The sequence below is a fragment of the Aristolochia californica genome, unplaced genomic scaffold (assembly GCF_029961685.1).
Source record: "Aristolochia californica isolate CCGP_79_NKW_82.1479 unplaced genomic scaffold, dmAriCali1.0.hap1 SCAF_7, whole genome shotgun sequence".
Taxonomy (NCBI): domain Eukaryota; kingdom Viridiplantae; phylum Streptophyta; class Magnoliopsida; order Piperales; family Aristolochiaceae; genus Aristolochia; species Aristolochia californica.
This window is the reverse complement of record NW_027182268.1, coordinates 39,169,186-39,189,438: the sequence shown is the minus strand read 5'-3', so window position 1 is coordinate 39,189,438 and position 20,253 is coordinate 39,169,186. Positions and strand designations below refer to the sequence as shown.

The 20,253-nt window shown below is 40.8% G+C and overlaps 4 protein-coding genes across 4 annotated transcripts; 2 read left to right on the top strand and 2 right to left on the bottom strand.

Annotated features, from left to right (window-relative positions):
• The first annotated feature begins 252 nt into the window (after positions 1 to 252).
• LOC137936954 (probable glycosyltransferase At5g20260) lies at positions 253 to 2,378 on the top strand. The gene is made up of 4 exons (XM_068781938.1): positions 253 to 555; positions 639 to 814; positions 1,230 to 1,593; positions 1,684 to 2,378. The coding sequence occupies exons 1-4, from the start codon at positions 316 to 318 to the stop codon at positions 2,347 to 2,349; spliced, it is 1,446 nt and encodes a 481-aa protein (XP_068638039.1). The 5' UTR covers positions 253 to 315; the 3' UTR covers positions 2,350 to 2,378.
• A 124-nt stretch (positions 2,379 to 2,502) lies between these two features.
• On the bottom strand, positions 2,503 to 4,979 carry LOC137936963 (probable glycosyltransferase At5g20260). Its single transcript, XM_068781949.1, has 4 exons — positions 4,676 to 4,979; positions 4,388 to 4,563; positions 3,381 to 3,735; positions 2,503 to 3,173 (listed from the first exon to the last, which is right to left on the bottom strand). The coding sequence occupies exons 3-4, from the start codon at positions 3,720 to 3,722 to the stop codon at positions 2,511 to 2,513; spliced, it is 1,005 nt and encodes a 334-aa protein (XP_068638050.1). The 5' UTR covers positions 3,723 to 3,735; positions 4,388 to 4,563; positions 4,676 to 4,979; the 3' UTR covers positions 2,503 to 2,510.
• A 4,184-nt stretch (positions 4,980 to 9,163) lies between these two features.
• On the bottom strand, positions 9,164 to 12,027 carry LOC137936969 (probable glycosyltransferase At5g20260). Its single transcript, XM_068781959.1, has 4 exons — positions 11,691 to 12,027; positions 11,431 to 11,606; positions 10,319 to 10,673; positions 9,164 to 10,179 (listed from the first exon to the last, which is right to left on the bottom strand). Exons 1-4 carry the CDS (start codon positions 11,721 to 11,723, stop codon positions 9,517 to 9,519), a joined length of 1,227 nt encoding a protein of 408 aa, XP_068638060.1. The 5' UTR covers positions 11,724 to 12,027; the 3' UTR covers positions 9,164 to 9,516.
• Positions 12,028 to 13,175: 1,148 nt separating this feature from the next.
• LOC137937077 (probable glycosyltransferase At5g11130) lies at positions 13,176 to 16,044 on the top strand. The gene is made up of 4 exons (XM_068782125.1): positions 13,176 to 13,451; positions 13,573 to 13,787; positions 14,643 to 15,000; positions 15,295 to 16,044. The coding sequence occupies exons 1-4, from the start codon at positions 13,284 to 13,286 to the stop codon at positions 15,949 to 15,951; spliced, it is 1,398 nt and encodes a 465-aa protein (XP_068638226.1). The 5' UTR covers positions 13,176 to 13,283; the 3' UTR covers positions 15,952 to 16,044.
• Positions 16,045 to 20,253: the final 4,209 nt, after the last annotated feature.

The window sequence follows — 20,253 nt, the reverse complement described above, 5'->3', positions numbered from 1 at the left end:
CCAAGACCAGTGCTGGGCCTGCCTTTATATGCTGGGTTCTTTATGTCACTGAATAGACTTGAGTACTCACTGCTGGGCCTTTATATGCTCCCTTGACCCATCCTTACCAAAATCGGACCGGATGGGCAGGCTGCTGGAGTCGGGCCAATTGGCTTCACTCGCCTCTCGCATAACTACAGTAACCCGACACATCTATCCACGCTTGGGATTTGTCTTTATCCTTTTTTTTTTTTTTTTTGCGCCGCCGGTGAATTCTTGATTTCCTTTTGAGTTCTGCAAGCCTTTCGACTTTTCCTACTACATGTCGGTGGAGAGATGATCTCCTCGGGCTGTCGTTCCTCTTCCATCCTCCCTTGCCTTTTTCTCTTCCATCTCTTACTCTGCCTTCTTCCCTTCATTCATAGCCACGGTCATCATCCGTTTCTTTCCGACAATTCCTCCCTCTCCTCCGATTCTTACGCAAATCAGAGCGTGCTCACTCACATTCAGACCAGGCGGCTTCAGTTGTCTCGTCTTCCACAAATCTCCCCCGCCGCCTTTTCCCACGCTACCGGAGTAAGTCAAACTCGGAGCTACTGCTTCCTACCCATGTAATTAACAAACGCCGAAAAGTATACTCAATTACTCCAGTCCTGCAGGTGGAATCGAAAACGGAAAGACACGAGAAGGATAGAAATCTGGAGAGAATCGAGATGGGTTTGGCGATGGCTCGGTTAAACATCCGCGAGGCCATTCTTCGGCGGAACTTCAGCTCGAAGAAGGAGAAATTCGTCCCGAGAGGAGCCGTTTATAGAAATCCTTTCGCCTTTCATCAGTCAGTCACTCGACTAACCAGACACTTGTCAAATTTCTTTCCGACCCTGTTTTCAATGATTTCCAATTGCCACTGTGATGGATTCATTTACAGAGATGCAGCCATGCCCATGTTTATCGTAAACAAATCCAGACACAGAATCTGGCTCTGGCTTCCGATTTCTCTCTACATCATTCTTTTCATACAGCATAAGCTTTCTTGTTCGTGTTAACTTTTTTCCCTTTCAAAACAAAGAATACATTATTTAAATTTATTTTGACGAAAAAGAAAAAGAAAAAAAGGGCGTTGGCATGTCGTCGTCGATGATCGAATCATCTCTAATTTATCTTTGTTTGATTAAATTGTAATAATTGAATATTTTTCATTGAATTGGTTTTAATACGTCATTATTAATTATTATTTCTAATTGAACCAGGAGCTACATTGAAATGGAGAAGAGATTCAAGGTGTGGGCCTACGGAGAAGGGGAGCCTCCTCTAGTTCATGATGGCCCATTAAACAGTGTCTATTCCGCTGAAGGGCAGTTCATTGACGAGATGGAAGTTTCCAGTACAAGCCCCTTCACGGCCCGTAACCCAGATGAAGCCCATGTCTTCTTCCTTCCTTTCAGCGTGGCTAAGCTCAAGAAGCACTTTAACGAGCCCCAGCCCTTCACCTCCTTGACCAGAGATCGTCTTCAACGTTTTGTCACCGATTACGTGACCGTCATTGCCACCAAGTACCGTTACTGGAACAGAAGCCATGGAGCTGACCATTTCATGGTTTCTTGCCACGATTGGGTCAGTTGCAGAACATCAGAGTTTTAGTAGTTATCTTTACACAAATTTTCACTTCAATGTTTGATAATTTTTCAGTGCGTTTGACTTCAGGGGCCAGATTTTTCAGAAGCTAATCCGGAGTTCTTTCAGAACCTCATCAGAGTTCTCTGCAACGCCAACTCCTCCGAAGGCTTCAAGCCGGACAGGGACGCTACACTGCCCGAAATCAAAATCCCCTTCGGCCGTCTCCCTGTCGTCCGTTCCTCTCTACCCCCTTCCAGAAGAACAATTCTCGCCTTCTTCGCTGGCCGGCTTCACGGCAACATTAGAAGAAGTCTGATAAAGCATTGGTTAGGCAAAGACAAGGACGTGCAGGTCTACCTGGAGCTTCCCAAAGGCCTCGACTACAACAAGATGATGGCTAGCAGCAAGTACTGTCTCTGCCCGAGTGGTTGGGAGGTGGCCACCCCGAGAGTTGTAGAAGCCATCTACGTCGGATGTGTTCCGGTCATAATCTCCCAAAGCTATGTTCTTCCATTCAGTGATGTTCTGGATTGGAACAAGTTCTCGGTGCAGGTGCCGGTGGACAGAATTTCGGATATTAAGGTTATCTTGGAAGAGATACCAATGCGAGAATATGCGAAGTTGCAGAAGAGGGTGTTGGAGGTGCAGAGGCATTTTGTCGTCCATCGCCCGGCCAAGAGATACGATTTGATAAACATGGTGCTCCACTCTGTTTGGCTGAGGCGCCTCAACTTTCGCCTTTGCCCTTCATGAAATGCCTTTTATATACAGAACCCATAATTTATATAACAGAAATCTGCACTTTGTCTTTTATACAGAACAGAAACCATTTTAGAAGCTGGGTTGCGAAGCACATCCATCCATACAGTACAACTAGAACTATAAACCTAACAGAAATCAGCAAATTTTATTATTCAATAAGAAAGGCGTAGATTAAGCCTCCTAAGCCACACTGAGTGAAGGACCATATGAGTCACATCGTATCTCTTGGAGGGTCGATTCACCACAAAGTGTTTCTGCGCCTGCATCACTCTCCTCTGCAGCGTTAGATATCTGCGTGTGGAAATTCCCTGCAAGATCGTCTTGATTTCTGGTATCCGATCGACTGATATTTGAACCGAGAATTTGCTCCAATCCAGTACATCATTAAAAGGAGGCACGTAGTGGTCGGAGATGAGGACCGGAACACAACCGCCATAAATGGCTTCCACCACTCTTGGACTGGCCACTTCGTACCCACTGGGGCACAAGCAAAACTTGCTCGACCACATCTGTTTGGTGTAATCGACACCTTTGGGTAGGTATTCATGGACATGGACGTCCTGGTCTTTGTCCTTCCAATGTTCCAAGAGGATCTTTCTTATGTACCCATGAACACCACCGGCAAAGAAGGCAAGAATCGTTCTCTTTGATGGCGGCAACCCTTTGGTCGGTGCAGAAAGATGTCCGAAATGAAGATTAATCTCGGGTAATGTGGCATCTCGTTCAGGGTGGAATCCTTCCGAAGTGTTTGCATTGCACAAGACTCTGATGAAGTTCTTATACAGCTTCGGGCTGGCTTTTGTTACATCCGGTGCCTGGAACAATTCAAACAAAATGAAGTTAGTCCAGTACAGGCTTCTAAAGTAAGTTAGAACTGTAAACCATCTTCTTGCTTCATCCAGTCAATTCATTGAATCTTTAAACACATGGACGGATCTTCAATGGCGGATGTCTATAACATTTACAGCATAGGAAACAAATTAACAGAGAGCCAAAGAGGTAGAGAAGAGTACTGTACTGACCCAATCGTGACAGGAAACCATGAAATGATCTGCTCCAAGGCTCCTATTCCAGAACTGATACTTGGTCGACACAACATTAACGTAATCAGTGACAAGCCTCTGCAGTTGTTCTCTGGAGTAAGTGACTAGGGGCTTGTAAAGGTACCATATCACTTTGACGACGCTGAAGGGAATGAAGAAGGCATGCGCCTCTGCTGGAGTCTTAGCAGCAAACGGACTGTTGCCGCTTTCCATCTCGTCGATGAACTGCCCTTCGGTAGAGTAGATATTGCTGACGGGTCCGTCGTGGACGAGGGGGGGCTCCCCTTCTCTGTAGGACCACACCTTGAATCTCCTCTCCATCTCGATGCAACTCCTGTAGTTTTCACAGACTTGTTACTATCACCACTAATCAAAACTAGGTGATCCACAAGTGACAGGCAATTGGATAATATTAGTCGTCAATTCAATTTCAGGCAGATGGTCCCCAATCATTCTATCAATCAATTAATACAAAAGAGATTCCATGGAAGTCGGAACGAGGTGACTGAACGAGAGGAACGGCGTAAAGTGCCGGAATCTCGCTTGTCCCGATTCACTTGTCAATTTGTTGTAAATAGGTTCGACTCAAGACGCAATGTGAAACGTTAGAGATGGACGGCAACGGAACCGACCGGCCTCGTCTCCGGCCTACCGGATTTAATGAAGTTAGTAGGGTCAGAAGCGAATTAAATAAAGAACCGAAATATTCTCTGCGTAGAGGAGAGTAAAAAACGTGAGCCAGACGAGCACACAGGTGTAACGTAGCCCAGAATAGGAAAACAATACGAAGGTGACACAGCGGCGTAATGGTACGTTATGTACTCCGCCGCGTGTCACCGGCCCTTTCGAGGGAGCAGCCAGCATTCAATAGCTCTTTCTCTCGTCGGGAACTGTTACAGGCCGTGGCTGACGGCGAAGAGGGGACGGAAGTGAAGAAGAGTTTACACAGATTGATGGAGATGATATCGGGCGAGAATTTGCTTAACTGATGAAAGGCGTAGGGATTCCGATAAATGCTTCCCGACGGAGTGAAGCTCCGGTCAGTATCCTCACTGTAGTTCCGGTACAAGACCGCTCGGCGAATCGCAGCTCGTGATCTTGCTAAACCAGCTTCGAGTTTCTTCAAACTAGTCTGTGTTTCGTCTCGTTTAGCCACTTTGTCCTGTAACAAACAAAAAATATAAAAAGTGAATCCATTAAAGATCGATCATCGACAACCCATTGTTAATAGATATAGTACAGATCAATATGGGTATTTCGTATTTTCTACTAACTTCGATTCGAACAGCGACAATGTTGACGAACGTCTTGACGGGTGGTGGTGTAAGAGCATTGGCGATGTTAATAGAAGTATAATTGGTGGCCGGCGGCGATGTAAGAAGAGGGGCAGTATTGGATGAAGGCGAAGCGTCGGAAGTTGGAAGAGCTTTGCTGTGGAGGACTAAATCGTTTGAAATAGCTGAAATTTGAGAATTGTGAGGTGTAACGCGACTGACAAAACTCTGGTTTCTATTGGATGCAATGAGAATATTGCTGAAGAAATGACTTTGGCTCTGAGTGGAGAAGAGTAAGAACAGTACAGGAAGAAGCACCACCAAAGGCAAGAAAGACGGCCAACAGCCTGGAACCGAAACACCCATCTCTGCTCCTTCCTTGCTCTCTCCACGAATTCTGAAACTGAAACACACGGTAACGCCGATTCTTTTATGGTGCCTCGCAACCTTCCCCTGTTCTCCGATGGGCATCTACATCCAAACAACGTAGAGAAGGTGGACACTGGACAATGCGATAGCCCAGAAGTTCCCCTTGGTGGCTCTCACATTCTCCATTTTTGTAGCTGATCACGGTGGACTTCGAAAGCGATTGCAATTCACCAGAACGCTCGCGTATCACCATCACTTATAAGCTTATTATTTTGTTTCTGGAAAGCTGAAGATAATCTTGTTATTTTACAGGCTATTACAGGAATCTGAGTGCACTGTTTAATCAGAAGAGAGAATAATTAGCAGTTTAAACTTTAAGAATGCAGGAAGCTGGATTTTCCCGGTTATTCTGAAATTTTAAAGATGGAGATGGATTCGGCTGACTTTCGAGATCAATAATTTAAACTGTCGAACGTTAGTCGATTTGGTGCTTGAGACGGGTTAGCATCCGATTATATTACAACTTCTTGAAAAATATAATTTTTTTTAGTTTTTTTTTTTTTTTTCTCTTCTTTCTTCTTGCCGTGCGACGCAATCTATTCTTGAGAGGCGCGAGAGACAAAATGGGATACTTAAAAGTCAAGTTGGAATTGATGAAATTTTTTAAACAAAAGACGATTAAGCTCCTGTACAGAAATGTAGGACTGGTCTAAAGAGTTGGAGACGAGGGGAGACAGTCTCAAGGGGGCTTTTGGGATCAGTTAGCGTGCGAAAGCCATTCGAGATGATCCTTTCTTCTGCTTCAAGGCAAATGAGACAAGCTCCTTCTAGCTTCTTTTGAAAGTTACTTGATCTCTTGAAGAATTGGTGTCCTGGATATTTTTGCCCATATTGAGCTGACAAAATTTTCACAATTTTTCCTTGTTTGGTTGGTATCCTCTTCTAAAGACTTTTCTTTCTCTTTTGCCATTGGAGATTTGATGTCACTTTTCTTCTTTTGACAGTTTTGCTCCTTACTTACCACTACTTGTCTCCTCCTTCTTGGCCTTCAACTCTACCTTTAAACATCTTAAGTCACATAAATAACTCCCAAAGGAAATCTAGATTATGACTCGATCCTACTAGGCTCAAGTAGAAGCTTACATTTATTATTTTCCTACTAATATCTACTAGCCAACATGGTCTACCTTTACACACACTAGTGGTAAAATAAGTGATAAGTGAGTTGAGTCATACCAAAGAGACAGAACAAGGGTATTAGTGCCTTCTATGTGTCTTATGTTATGAATAGGTGATACCAACTCTAAGTATCTTTCTCTTCAAAAAATCAATGTGTCTTTTCTGTACTCATTTGAAGTTCTTGAGGCTTAGACTGAGGTGATAGAAAATCCTTTTGTGGGTCTAGATAACTATACCTAATTGTTGTTGACAGCAATTAAGTACCAAGAGTGGGCAAATATAGTTGCTAACCAAAGTGTAGGCAGGTGTTGTTGAGAATCCCTTGAAAGAAAAAAAATGATTTGAAGTTTGTTAAAACAAAGACTAAATCCGAGCATATAATCAAGAGAATATCCAACTACGAAGTATATAATCAACAACGAAATCGTAAAGATGCATAAACAGTAAATCAAAACAACAAAGTAAAGAGGGGAGACACAGAGTTACGTGGTTCGGCAATAGCCTACTCCACAGGTAGAGACGACGATGATTTCACTCAAATCGAAAAGGGGTTGAAGCTTTACGACTCCGAGCTTGATTACAAAATCGATTTCTTGATTAATCCCTTAGCGAAACCCTTTTTCATGAAAAACCCTTTCTCCCAAACGAAATCACCAAATGTCTCGACGGAACCTCCCGAAAACTGATTTCCTGATTAAGTGACTTAATCGGGTCCCGACGCGGAACCGAGCCGGGTAATCGGATTCAATACAGTTGAATAACAAATCTCCACCTTGGCTTGAATTCGATTACTCCTCTCTGAAAAGTGAAACTGTATATCGTCATCTCTACCTGGCCCCTTAAGGCTTCTTCCTCAGGCACTGCAAACACCAATCAAGTCCAAGCAGTGCTTGAACTTGAGTGTAGGAATTGAAAATTTGAACTGATCAACATCACTACCCGTGATAGCGTCACGGTAGTAAGAGGGCTCTAGAAACTGAACGGTCTCTGCCACAGGCAATGCATAAGTCATCATGTCTGCATAGTCGTACTCCTAAGGTGGCCTTATCTGCCTCCTCACTCAATCTCGAGCCAAACTGTACTATTGCTCTGAAGATTCATCTTCAACTTCACTAGAATCGTACACCCTTTCCTCAATAGACCGAACTGTAGTGTTTTCATTTCCTTTGCCTGAAGTGTCACACTCAAACTCCACCTTCTCACTGATATGCCCTAATCGCATATTCCACAGACAAGTCGTGTCTCTATCTAAAAACTGAAGATAAGGAACCTGCTGCAGTACCTATGATTATACTGCCCTGAAGCACATAAAGGTTACCAATCTTTTTCCCTGTCATCACAACCAGTGTACCTATACAGACCTCCAAAAAACTCCACCTTCAGTTGTATATCTGCGGCCAAGGGAATCAAAAGAACCTAGAGAAAACAGATTTTTCTTCAAATTTGGTACATGCCGAACTTCTTACCAAAATTCTCACTATACCGCTATACATCTTGATATGAACCCTTCCAATCCCAAACAGTTTTACAGGGCATGTTGTTCCCCATCAAAACTGTACCACCATCTATCGACTAATATGTCGCAGAAAAAAAATCCTTGATAGGTCACATGTGGTAGGAGCGGCCCGAATCAAATATCCACTCATCCTATGAGTGTGCAACACTCAACTGTGAGAACATATTCTGAACCATCAGAATGATCTTCAGCAACCCCAACAACCTCTTCCTTTTCTTCTCTTTTCTCCTTCTCTTTGAGTTTTGGACAATGTCTTGCAAAATGACCCGGTTGATAACAATAATAGCACTTTCCCCATTTTCCCTTTGACTTCGGCCTGGAACGGCCACTGTCTCAAGAATTTTTTTTCTTCATTCACCCTCGAACAAACAGACCATTTGCTTGCTCCTCGCTTCCACTGGTAGACACCTTCTTCCTCATCTCGTTAGAGTATAAAGATGCCTTAACATCCTCCATAGAGATGGTATCATGCCCATGGAGCATAATCGTATCGAAGTGCTCATAGGATGGGGGTAGAGAGCACAACACAATCAGTGCTTGATCCTTATCTTCAACGGTAACATCTATATTTCTCAAATCCATAACAATCTTGTTGAACTCATTAAGATGTTCTTTGAGAGATGCATCTTCTTTCATCCGAAGAGTGTAAAGGCGTTGCTTCAAATACAGCCTATTCGTGAGAGATTTAGTCATATAAATACTCTCTAACTTCAGCCACAAACCAGCTGCTGTCATCTCATCTGCAACTTCTCGCAAAACCTCATCGGCCAAACACAACTGAATGGAACTAAGAGTTTTGATGTCAAGATCCTCCTTGTCTTACATCGTAGCTGAAAACTTATCATTTACATTAAATGCTCTAAGGAATCTTTGTTGTACTAATAAGGCACGTGTTTTCACGCGCCACAAACTGAAACTCATCTGTCCATCAAATTTCTCTACTGTATACTTCACTATTATAATTACCAAAATACCATTGGTCACAAAATATGCTCAGATGCTTAAATCTTCTCTCTAGACCTCTCTGATAAACAAAGTCTCTCTCTTTTCACTTCCAGAATCCAACACCGAACAGCGCCCCCCCCCAAAAAAAAAAAAAAATTCTTGTCCTCGACACTTACAGAAACTACCAAACAGTGCCCCCCCAAAAAAAATTTCTTCTCCTTTCGCCACTTCAAGAAAACCACTAAACGGAAGCTCGGGATAGAGAACACTCTTCCCGTCAGCGGAAATAGAAAGAGACAACCGGAAATCCGGTGCCGACGCAGGAAAACCCCGCTCTGATACCAATTTGTTAAAATAGAGACTAAATTCGAACATATAATCAAGAGAATATCCAACTATGAAGTATATAATCAACAGAGAAATCATAAAGATGCATAAACAGTAAATCAAAACAGCAAAGTAAAGAGGGGAGACACAGAGTTACATGGTTCAGCAACAGCCTACTCCACGGGTAGAGACGACGATGATTCCACTCAAATCGAAAAGGGGTTGAAACTTTGCGGCGCCGAGCTTGATTACAAAATCGATTTCTCGATTAATCCCTCGGCGAAACCCTCCCGAACGAAATCCCCAAATGTCTTGACGGAAGTCCCGAAAACTGATTTCCTGATTAAGTGACTTAATCAGGTCCCGCGGATCCGAACTGTGTAATCAGGTCGGGTCGGGTAATCGGATTCAAGACACCCGATTAACAAAGTTTCACATGAACAATTGGCAGGGATCCCCCACTATGGAAGATGCATGTAAAAGAAACCCCCACTCGCCTTGTTACTCAGTAAGAAAGGCGTAGATTAAGCCTCCTAAGCCACACTGAGTGAAGGACCATATGAGTCACATCGTATCTCTGGGAGGGACGATTCACCACAAAGTGTTTCTGCACCTGCATCACTCTCCTCTGTAGCGTTAGATATCTCCGTGTGGAAATCCCCTGCAAGATCGTCTTCATTTCTGGTATCCGATCCACTGGTATTTGAACCGAGAATTTGCTCCAATCCAGTACGTCATTAAAAGGAGGCACGTAGTGGTCGGAGATGAGGACTGGAACACAACCGGCGTAAATGGCTTCCACCACTCTCGGACTGGCCACTTCGTACCCGCTCGGGCACAAGCAGAACTTCGTTTTCCACATTAATTTCGTGTAACTGACTCGTCTGGGCAGGTATTCGTGGACTTGGACGTCCTCGTCTTTGTCCTTCCAGTGCTCTAATAGAACCTTTCTAATGTACCCATGGGCGCCACCGGCAAAGAAGGCAAGAATCGTCCTCTTTGATGGCGGAAATCCTTTGCTTGGGACTGAAAGGTGACCGAAACGAAGATTAATCTCGGGTAATGTGGCATCTCGTTCAGGCCAGAATCCTTCCGAGGTATTTGCATTGCACAAAACTCTGATGAAGTTCTTGTACAGCTTCGGGTTGGCTTTTGTGACATCCGGCGCCTGGAACATCCCAAACGATCGAAAACATGTTACAAAGCCTTCTTCATTAATCTTCCTTTTTTAAAAATAAAAATAAAAATGGACAGAGTTCTTCTATACATGGAAACCCGGCCGGAGAAGAAGGGAAGATGCTACTAACCCAATCGTGACAGGAAACCATGAAATGATCGGCTCCAAGGCTTCTGTTCCAGAAGGGATACTTGCTCGATACAACTCCGACGTAATCGGTGACAACTCTCTGCAGCTGTTCCCTGGAGTAAGTGACGAGGGGCCTGTAAAGGTATCTAATGACTTTGACCACAGTTAACGGAATGAAGAAGGCGAGAGCCTCTTCCGGCGTTTTGGCAGCAAACGGAGTGTTGCCGCACTCCATCTCGTCCATGAACTGCCCTTCACTGGAGTAGATGTGGTTGACGGGTCCGTCGTGAACGAGGGGAAGCTCCCCCTCTCTGTAGGACCATACCTTGAATCTCTTCTCCATCTCGATGTAGCTCCTGCAACATTACGTAATCAGGGAGAATCAATTGGACGGTCTTGATTGAATCAGTCATTGTTAGACACTTGGGCATGCTTCCCTACGGCTGGATTCACGGGCATGAGTTTCACATATTTATTTCATCTAACGAAGTTTCAAAAATGCCACGTCGGATAGTTTTCTTCTCACGCACAATGTCACGTGTGGGCCCATCATGACCAGAAAAAATTCTCTGCGTACAAACACGTGCCTGCCAGACTGAGTAAGCTAGTCACATGAAGAGCCGCGTGTTACTGCGCCCTTTCAAGCGCGGGAGCTGCCGCCCGATCGCCGTCTGATTCTTATGCCACCACCGGAGAAGATGATAATATGATAGAGATTCTCAGTGTTTCTTGCTACTATTTGATTACCATTATGAAATCGTTTCCGTCTCCAGGACGGAATTATAATCAGATCAGATAGCTTACAAATCGGAAAATAAGAGATTAGACGAATGCAATTAGAATAGAGTTGTTCTGTTACAGGGAAGGTTTCCATTTTTTTTTTTTTCAAATAGAAGAAAACGAATACCGAGGAAATGATCTTTTTTTTTTTTAAAACGATCAAAAAATAATAATGCTTTAAAGTTAGTGCCATCGAAAATAAAACCAGAAGTTTTCGTTTGTACGATTTAAAAGGCTGGCATAGAGAGGACGAGTGGCAGAAATTTGCAGGAAACTGTTGTGTATTGCAATTGACGGGGATAGAGGACAAAACGGGAGAAAATTTTGCTTAACTGATGAAACGCATGGGGATTCCGATAGATGCTTCCCGACGGCACGAAGTTCTGGACTCTATCCGAAGTGTAATTCCGGTATAATGCCGCTTGCCGAATGGCAGCTCGAGCTTTTGCTAAACCTGCTTCAATCTTCTTCAAACTACTCCGTCTTTCGTCTCGTTTCGCGACTTGGTCCTGTAACAAACCCGAACCAAAGAAAACGTGAATAGATAAAAAGTAACCACGAGTATCTCAAACGGGTGTTTGATTTCTTCTCACTTTGATGGCAATGGCGGCAATGCTGATGGGCATCTTGCCTGGCGGAGGCGGCGTAAGAGTAGTGGAGATGTTAGTCGAAAAAGAAGTGGTGAGCGGCGGCGGCGGCGGCGGAGATGTAAGAGAAGGGGTAGTGTTAGATGAAGCCCAAGTGTCGGAAGGCGGAAGGGCTCCGTTGTGGAGCACGAAATCGTTTGAAACGGCCGAACTATGAGAATTTTGAGGTGTAATGCGACTGATCAAGCTCTCGCTTCCATTTGATGAAAGGAAGCTGTTGTTGAAGACACGGCTTTGGTTCTGACTGAAGGCGAAGAGTAAGAAGAATACAGGAAGAAACACCAACAAAGGCAAGAGAGACGGCCAGAAATCCGAAGCTCCCATCTCTCCGCTCCCCCTCTCCCCTCTCTCTGAGTTCTGTAACTGAAAATGGCATTTAAATCCAAATACCAGAAAAGAAACAGGAAATTAGTGTGGGGAAGAGCGGAGAGATCAATTCAATGACATTAATGTGGGCGAGAAAGGTGGAGACCGGACAATCCGAATGTACAAATGGAATGTAGGCTGATTCGCGGGGTCACATGCTGCAACCAACTTTTCTGGCACGGTTGTCGGTGCAGGTCAAAAGGCCACAGAATGTGACCGCAAGGCTAGATCAAATTCCTTCTTGAACCCGAACGGCCACTCCTAGAGAACGACATGTATGTAACGAAATTTGTCTTTATAGACTAACTAGTTTAACCATGGGTTCCTGTATGTTTGGTGACATGTGCGGCCGTATGAATGGCCGCGTGCGATATTGGATGGGCCTTTTTGATGCGACGATTTGTAACCATCATTATCTAGACAAAAGCCCAACCATCGGATTAAATCATGAGCATGACCATAACCGTAGATAGTGTTACAGATGGAATGTTACAAAATCCAATGAAGGCAAAGAAGTTGCACGTCTCGGATAAATCCGATTCAATTTGAGTGGTGAGTCTTTCTGCACCGAGTGTTTATGAATTTCCCAACATATGAGACAAAATTACAAGGCTTATGGTTCTCAACCATGGTTTCATGACTCGGTGAGTTAACTTACAATTAGAGGGCGATTCCTAGTTTTCGGTCACAAATCGGACCCATATTCTGTCAAATATGACACCTTTAGGGTTTGTTTGGAACCCTAAAAATTAAAATAAAATAAGAATTTTAATTATTATTATTTCAAAAAATAGTTAGTAAAATAAAATGATAATCAAATTATCCTTTTCACTAACTATTTTTTGAAATAATACTAATAATTAAATTCTTATTTTCTTTTAATGTAAACAAGAGGACCGACACTTGGTTCCTTGTTTCCATTTATCGGCAATACAGGGGCATAATTGTGATTGAGAAACATAAAAGGCGACTTGCAGTTGTTTCTCTCCTTTGCTGTGGTGGGAGATGGGCGAGTTGAGCCGTCGGGTTCTTTGTCTTCTCTTCACAATCGCTCTTCTTCCTCTTCTCCCTTTGTCCTTCTTCTTCCTCCCGTATAACCGGAATGACATCGCTTTATACGGCTGGGACTTCGTCCCGTATCTCCGAATTCAGGCCAACGACACCCATCAGACGATGCATGAACGACCCATCTCCGCGCTTTCTGATGATTTCTCCACCCGTCTTGTTCTCCCCACCAATGCTTCCAGAGCCGCTACTTCCGCCACCAACTCAGCTTCCTCCAGAAAATTATCATGGCCGAAAAAGATCACAGAATCAAGTATGAGCGATTCCCAGGTGCAGGTATAGAAATTAATTAACAACCAGCACACTATACTTGAAAACGCAAACTTTGTATCTTCGTTCAAAGAAGTAACACGAAGGGAGATTTCATTTGTGTTTTTTTCGTTTGTATGAGATACAGGTGTTGGTGCAGAAAAAGAGAAATGAGGAAAAGAAGGAGAAAGTCCTGATGGGAGGTAACAAAAGAGATTCTAGCTTTGATAAGATTGAGCTTGGGTTAGCGAGAGCACGAGCAGCAATTCGCAGAGCGATTCTGTCTCGCAATTACACCTCAGACAAAGTGCAGAGCTTCGTGCCCAGAGGATCCATTTATCGGAATCCTTACGCCTTTCATCAGTTAAGCCGAGCTAAACGCCCTCTTATCTTCTCAATCTGGACTTTTCTCTCTGCTGCATTCCGCGTTTCAACTGAGGTAAACGGCTCGTGTGACGTAAACCACGAAAGCTAACGGCCTACTCGCGCGTGTCTCCTGATGTTCATACGCGAGGCGGCTATGCAGGGTTAACGTCATGGGAGCAGGATCTCCCTTTCTTTAATTTTTGTCGTCATTTAATAATGCCTCGATATTAAATTTTTTTTGCTTTTGTGAAAGCAAGTATTGGGCCCACTCGAGCAACGCGTGTTGCCGAGGCACTGGTACACGCTAAAATCTCCACTCTTTAGTTTTTGTCTCTCTCTTCGTGCATGTAAATGCAGTCATCTCACAAAATCCGATTACTTAATCGGATCTAAAAAACTCCGGGGCTTTTCCATGATTTCTATTAAAAAATCAGTCAATCATTAGGCAATCAGATTAACGGGTCCGGTTCAGTAATAATTGGAAGCTTTGAGTTAGTGGTATTTGTGTAAAATTTGAAGTAGTTAAGACGGGGAAGGATCTTTTGCAAGATTACAAGGATTACAACTTTCCTCTTTGTCTCAATCTCTGTTTGCTAGTGGAATCCATTTTTAAAGATTCAAGTTCCAGCTTGGAAAATGTGCATTGAAATTTCCCGAATGCCGTTGAAGGCCTCCGTTAATTTCCTGTTCTTCAGTTAAGAGTGCCGATGTAAAGGATAAATATTAAACAGCAAAAAAATGAAACAGTCTGACCCTCCCTTCAGTGCATAATCATCTTCCCGCTGCTGCTCGACTGATTTTCTTGCTGCCTGTTCTCAACTTTTGTCTGATGGAAGCCATGGAATTAAGCAGGAGCTACATTGAGATGGAGAAGAGGTTCAAGGTGTGGGCCTACAGAGAAGGGGAGCCGCCACTCGTTCACGACGGACCCGTCAACAATATCTACTCGACTGAAGGACAGTTCATCGACGAGATGGACGTCTCGCGCAGTAGCCCCTTTGCCGCTCGCCACCCCGACCAGGCGCATGCCTTCTTCATCCCCTTCAGCGTCTCGAAGGTGATATCGTTCGTGTACAAGCCTGTTACGGATTACTCGAGGGAGCGGCTGCAGCGGCTGGTTAGAGATTACTTAGGGGTAGTTTCCAGCAAGTACCATTATTGGAACAGGAGCAATGGAGCCGACCATTTTCTTGTTTCTTGCCACGATTGGGTGAGTCTTCTCTTTTTCATCTTATTGGGTTAACAAAAGAAAAAGGGAACAAAAGCTGTTTCTGTCTCCTTCTCTCTTTCTCACATGAAAAGATTTATGAGTATCGATGCCTATTGGAGATCATAGAATTTCGGTGCTTTTTTAGGTTTGTTTATAAACGATCGATTCTGGGAGAACGAAGCAATTGCAGCCGTTTGCATTTTTTTTTTTTTAAAGTTTATGTGTTGCCCTTATGAGATAAATCAAAGATCAACTAGTCTAACATCTTTCAACAACGTTATGGATGAAATCCAGGCACCCAGCATTTCCATGGCTCATCCTGATTTCTACGGCAGCTTCATTCGAGTTCTATGCAACGCCAATACCTCAGAAGGCTTCAAGCCTGGACGAGACGCGTCGATGCCGGAAATCAACCTTCTCTTCGGCCACCTATCAATGCTACACGGCGGGCTGCCCCCATCACAAAGAAAACTCCTTGCTTTCTTCGCAGGTGCGGAGCACGGCGACATAAGGAAAAACTTGCTACGCCACTGGAAGAACAAAGACAACGACGTCCAAGTCTACAAGTCTCTCCCCAAGGGCCTCAACTACACAGAACTAATGGGTTCCAGCAAGTTTTGCCTGTGTCCCAGTGGGTACGAAGTCGCCAGCCCCCGCGTGGCGGAGGCGATCTACGCCGGATGCGTTCCCGTTATGATCTCCGATCAGTACATCCCTCCATTCAGCGACGTGCTCGACTGGAGCAAGTTCAGCGTCCAGATTCCGGTGGATCGGATACCCGACATTAAGGTGATCTTGGAGGGTATCTCGGAGAGCAGATATCTGACATTGCAGAAGAAAGTGGAGGCGGTGAGGAGACATTTCGTTGTGAACCGGCCGGCGCAGAGCTACGACGTGTTCCATATGGTGCTCCACTCTGTCTGGCTCAGGAGGTTGAACCTGAAAACCTGAACCTCCGTCTCTCCAAGAATCCATCAAACTGTACAGTCGCTTCAGCTTTAAATTTGGAAACCTATCAATATTTGTGTTCATTAGAGCCGAATGTTCTTGTCTCAATAAAAATCTCAAGTCTATGCTTGTCGGAAATTATTATTACAGACTTCAGGTAATATTTTTGCAGTGATAAATCGTCTCTATCATCCAATCCAATCGTATCCTGTTTAATTCATCTTTCAAGTTCCACCTTAAGCAAAAACCAAAACAGACCTTTCATTGACAAAGATGACGGCGAAAATAAAAGAAAAAAACAACAAGGATATTTTCTCCATTGATGGCTGCGTGTAATCATAGATTAGAAAATTACTTTGTGCGTTCTTCAATCCATATCTTTTCTTCTTTGTCTTCTTTTCCCTTCCACGCAGTCTCTATCCTATTTTTTGTCCGCTCCACTCCACCTCTTGCTTCTTGCCGACGACCTCCTTTTTCATTATCTTGTTTCTTCTTCTCGTTCCAAATATGTACTGGCTAAGAAAAACTCAGATATATTTGATGCTGTTATTTTTTTCCTTCATTCTCTGTTTTGAGATATTTTTTTCTGGTTTTATGAGGGTTCCATTAAGGTCTCTTAATGTGTTTTAGGAAGTCCTGCATGAACCCTTGTATTTTTTGGAGCTGCTGAAGATCAAAGCCTATTAGTATGCACTGTAAGTAGTAAGTGAAAGTGAATTACTTAAGTAATTCACTTTTACACATTCGTTAGACAAACGAGCAAAAGTTAAATTACTCTCTAAGGCAAGTGAATTCACATTCACTCATGCACTCACTCTTGTTTTGCTCATTCTACCCTCTCACTCTTGCATTTGGATATTATAAAATTAAGTATTTTTTTAAGTATTTTATTTTATATATTAAATTAAATTAAAATTATAAATTATTTTAAAATTAGTTATTAATTTATAAATGTTTAAATTTATCTTATTTTATTAACAGAATAGTTATATAAAATTAGCATATAAAAAATAAAATCAATCAGAGTAATTTTATATAATAAAATACCCTCTTTTTAATTTATATAAAATCATGATTTCAATTTTAAGAGAGAGAATTTAGATATTAAAAAATTAAAATTTTGATTAAGTATTTTGATATTAAAAAATTAATTATTTTAATCATATAATTTTAATTTATTTATTTTATTTAAATAAAATATTTTATACATTAAATCTTTAAATGTATTTTTTTATAAAAAAATACACTCGTTTTTATTTACATAAATTTATGATATTTAATTAATATTTTAAGAGTGAAAATTTAGATATTAAAAAGTAAAAATTTGATTAAGAATTGGGATATTATAAAAGTAAAATTTGTTTAAGTATTTTATTTTTATATGTAAATAAATAAATTTATTTATTTTCTTTTTTATTTATTAATTCAAAAAAGTTAAAATCTATCTTAGCTTACTAATAAAAAATTAAAATGAAAACTATCTTATAAAATTTAAATTTATTAAATTATTTTATTAATAAATTTCTTATGTACTTTCCACTATACTTTTCACTATACGCTAACATAAAAAATTTATTTTCCACTATTTTTTATTGCGCATATTAACACAAAAAAGTAATTCACTTTCAAAATGAACTAACCCCCCCAAGTCAATAATTGTCTCATGCAACACATTTTTAGTCTTTCTTTTCTAGTAAATTGTGTACAAAATAATAAGAGTCAAATAACTTGACTACAAGAAATTACTATTCGTCATGGCATATATATAGAAACAACAAACGTACTAAAACCAAATAGGGTGTTACAGTCTTGTGGGCTCAACCTGGGGTATGAGCACTGTGTTAGGCTAGCATAGTATGGGATAGGTTTAACAACTGAGCTTTCTGTGTTCAATCAACTTTGAAGCTTTTACCATATTGGTTAAATACATAACATTTGGTCTTAGAGCAAATATCATGTTACATGTTCGAATCCCCAAGGGATGACTTATGAAAAAGGTTAGCATGGATTTTGACATAGAAACCAATATATGCTAAAAGCTCCAGGATTGTGTTAAACACCTAACTAATATTACCCAAAAGACCGGCCATTTAGGAGCAGAAGACATAGGTACTTAACGCCAGGATCATAACATCACACCCCACCTTCGCGACCCGACGTCCACGGCGGCCCACTCTAGCGACACTAGCCGGACCCGGGTTAAGTTCTTACGACCTACCAATAATTTTAATCTGGCCTTTAGGTCACCCTTTCGCTAGGTCGCCCCCTCTGGATTTGAACACGGGACGTGGGAGCCCGTTCTGATACAAAATGTTAAACACCTAGCCAATACTACCCAAAAGACCGGCATGTTAGGAACAGAAGACATAGATACTTAACCCCAGGACTATAACAGATTGATGCCTAACCCAACATCCATAACAAGTTGGACTCGGAGGACTCATAACATAGAGCAACATGATTTCTTTCTTTCTTTTTTTCCTTCAAACTAACGTTGTTTGAGACAGGAAACTGATGATTTGTGTCCCGCATATTGGGAACAAAAATGAAAATTATTTATTGAAGTGGAATTAAATATTAAAACTTAGTAAACTTCACCTGGACATGTTCAATCAGTTATTTCTCTAGACGAAGAGGGGATCTATTCTCCATTTTTATTTTCATTTGGGGAAATGAAAGTCCTTATTTCAACTCATGTTTAGGTGTTAGTCCAGGCCAGTTGAAGTGGCTGGAAAACAGATTCTAGTGTTAGTGCCTGGAAAACAGATTCCAGTGTCCTTTTCTAAATAAAGAAGACAATGAGTAACCTTTTATGATTATAGTTTATTATAAATTAAAACAATAATTACGTGTGACTAGAATAAATTATATAAAATTAATAAAAAATTAAAAAATAACATAAGGGAATATAATAAATAAACCTAATGGTTTAATTAATTATAACAATTGGATAATTAAACCAATTAATTATTATAGTTTATTATATATTAAAAAAATAATTACATGTGACATGAATAAATTATATAAAATTAATAAAAAATTAAAAAATAACATAAGGGAATATAATAAATAAACCTAATGGTTTAATTAATTATAGAAATTGGATAATTAACCAATTAATGATTACAATTCATTATAAATTAATATACTAATTACGTGTGACTAGAATAAATTATATAAAATTAATAAAAATTAGAAAATAACATAAGGGAATATAATAAATAAACCTAATTGTTTAATTAATTATAGCAATTGCATAATTAAACCAATTAATGATTATAGTTTATTATAAATTAATATACTAATTACATATGACTAGAATAAATTATTTAAAGTACATAAAACAGTTAAAAATAACATAAATGAATATAATTAATAAATAAATTATTTTTTAATAACATAATATATAGTATAAAAATACTTAATAAATAAAATTAAAACACGTGACAAGAAGGTATAAAATGACAACAACGAATACAATTAGAGTAAATTATTTTTAACAACAAGTTTGTGCGTTTAACATCATCAACTTACTAGTTCAGTAGATACAAATAACAACATACATGTTCAAAAGCAATAAAGTACAACTACTAATAATCATTCTACATGCTAGTTGTTATGGCATCTCGAAATTGTGCAGCTCTAGTAGATTCTGATGCACGACGCCTCCACATGGTTGTTGATAGGTTGCCTTCATCCAGAAGATCATCACTATCATCGCTATCTTCATCCGAATTTTCACCTGCTAATCGAACCTCATCACCTCCTCCACCAACCTCATCATCTGAATCATCATCTTCCAATTCAAACATATCATTGTAATCCTCTTTGCATATATAATTGTGTAATATGCAACAAGCTATTACAATTTTCATCTGGATCTTATAAGAAAATGGAGGAGCGACTTTCAACATTTGGAATTAAGCTTTTAAAGCACCAAAAGTTCGTTCAATAGTATTCCTCAAAGATGAGTGCCTTCGGTTGAATAGCTCTTTATCATTTCTACGAAGGTTGTCTCCAAATTCTTGTAGATGATAACGAGTTCCTCGATATGGAGCCAAAAATCCTAGCATATTTGCATAACTATCATCGACTAGATAATATTTATCTACAATACAATATATTTTCCACATAAGATAATTGAAGATAAAATAGATCAAAATTACTACATAAAAATATATTATTTACCTTCAGGTACATAGATTTTATTTAGACAACTTGGAATAGAGTTCTAGTAATGCGGAAAACATACAAAATATTTTACAGTAAATCATAATTTACTAACCCTCATATAGTCTTGCCATA

Bases quoted from the DNA above. Each gene is read 5' to 3' on its own strand.
- LOC137937077 (XM_068782125.1), top strand. From the start codon at position 13,284: ATGCATGAACGACCCATCTCCGCGCTTTCTGATGATTTCTCCACCCGT. The intron at 13,452-13,572 runs GTATAGAAATTA...TATGAGATACAG, and splicing joins TGAGCGATTCCCAGGTGCAG to GTGTTGGTGCAGAAAAAGAG. The intron at 15,001-15,294 runs GTGAGTCTTCTC...GATGAAATCCAG, and splicing joins TTGTTTCTTGCCACGATTGG to GCACCCAGCATTTCCATGGC.
- LOC137936963 (XM_068781949.1), bottom strand. From the start codon at position 3,722: ATGGAGAGGAGATTCAAGGTGTGGTCCTACAGAGAAGGGGAGCCCCCC. The intron at 3,174-3,380 runs GTCAGTACAGTA...GAATTGTTCCAG, and splicing joins TGGTTTCCTGTCACGATTGG to GCACCGGATGTAACAAAAGC.
- LOC137936954 (XM_068781938.1), top strand. From the start codon at position 316: ATGATCTCCTCGGGCTGTCGTTCCTCTTCCATCCTCCCTTGCCTTTTT. The intron at 815-1,229 runs GTCAGTCACTCG...TAATTGAACCAG, and splicing joins AATCCTTTCGCCTTTCATCA to GAGCTACATTGAAATGGAGA. The intron at 1,594-1,683 runs GTCAGTTGCAGA...GTTTGACTTCAG, and splicing joins TGGTTTCTTGCCACGATTGG to GGGCCAGATTTTTCAGAAGC.
- LOC137936969 (XM_068781959.1), bottom strand. From the start codon at position 11,723: ATGCCCATCAGCATTGCCGCCATTGCCATCAAA. The intron at 10,674-11,430 runs GTTAAGCAAAAT...GTAATGTTGCAG, and splicing joins AATCCCCATGCGTTTCATCA to GAGCTACATCGAGATGGAGA. The intron at 10,180-10,318 runs GTTAGTAGCATC...GGGATGTTCCAG, and splicing joins TGGTTTCCTGTCACGATTGG to GCGCCGGATGTCACAAAAGC.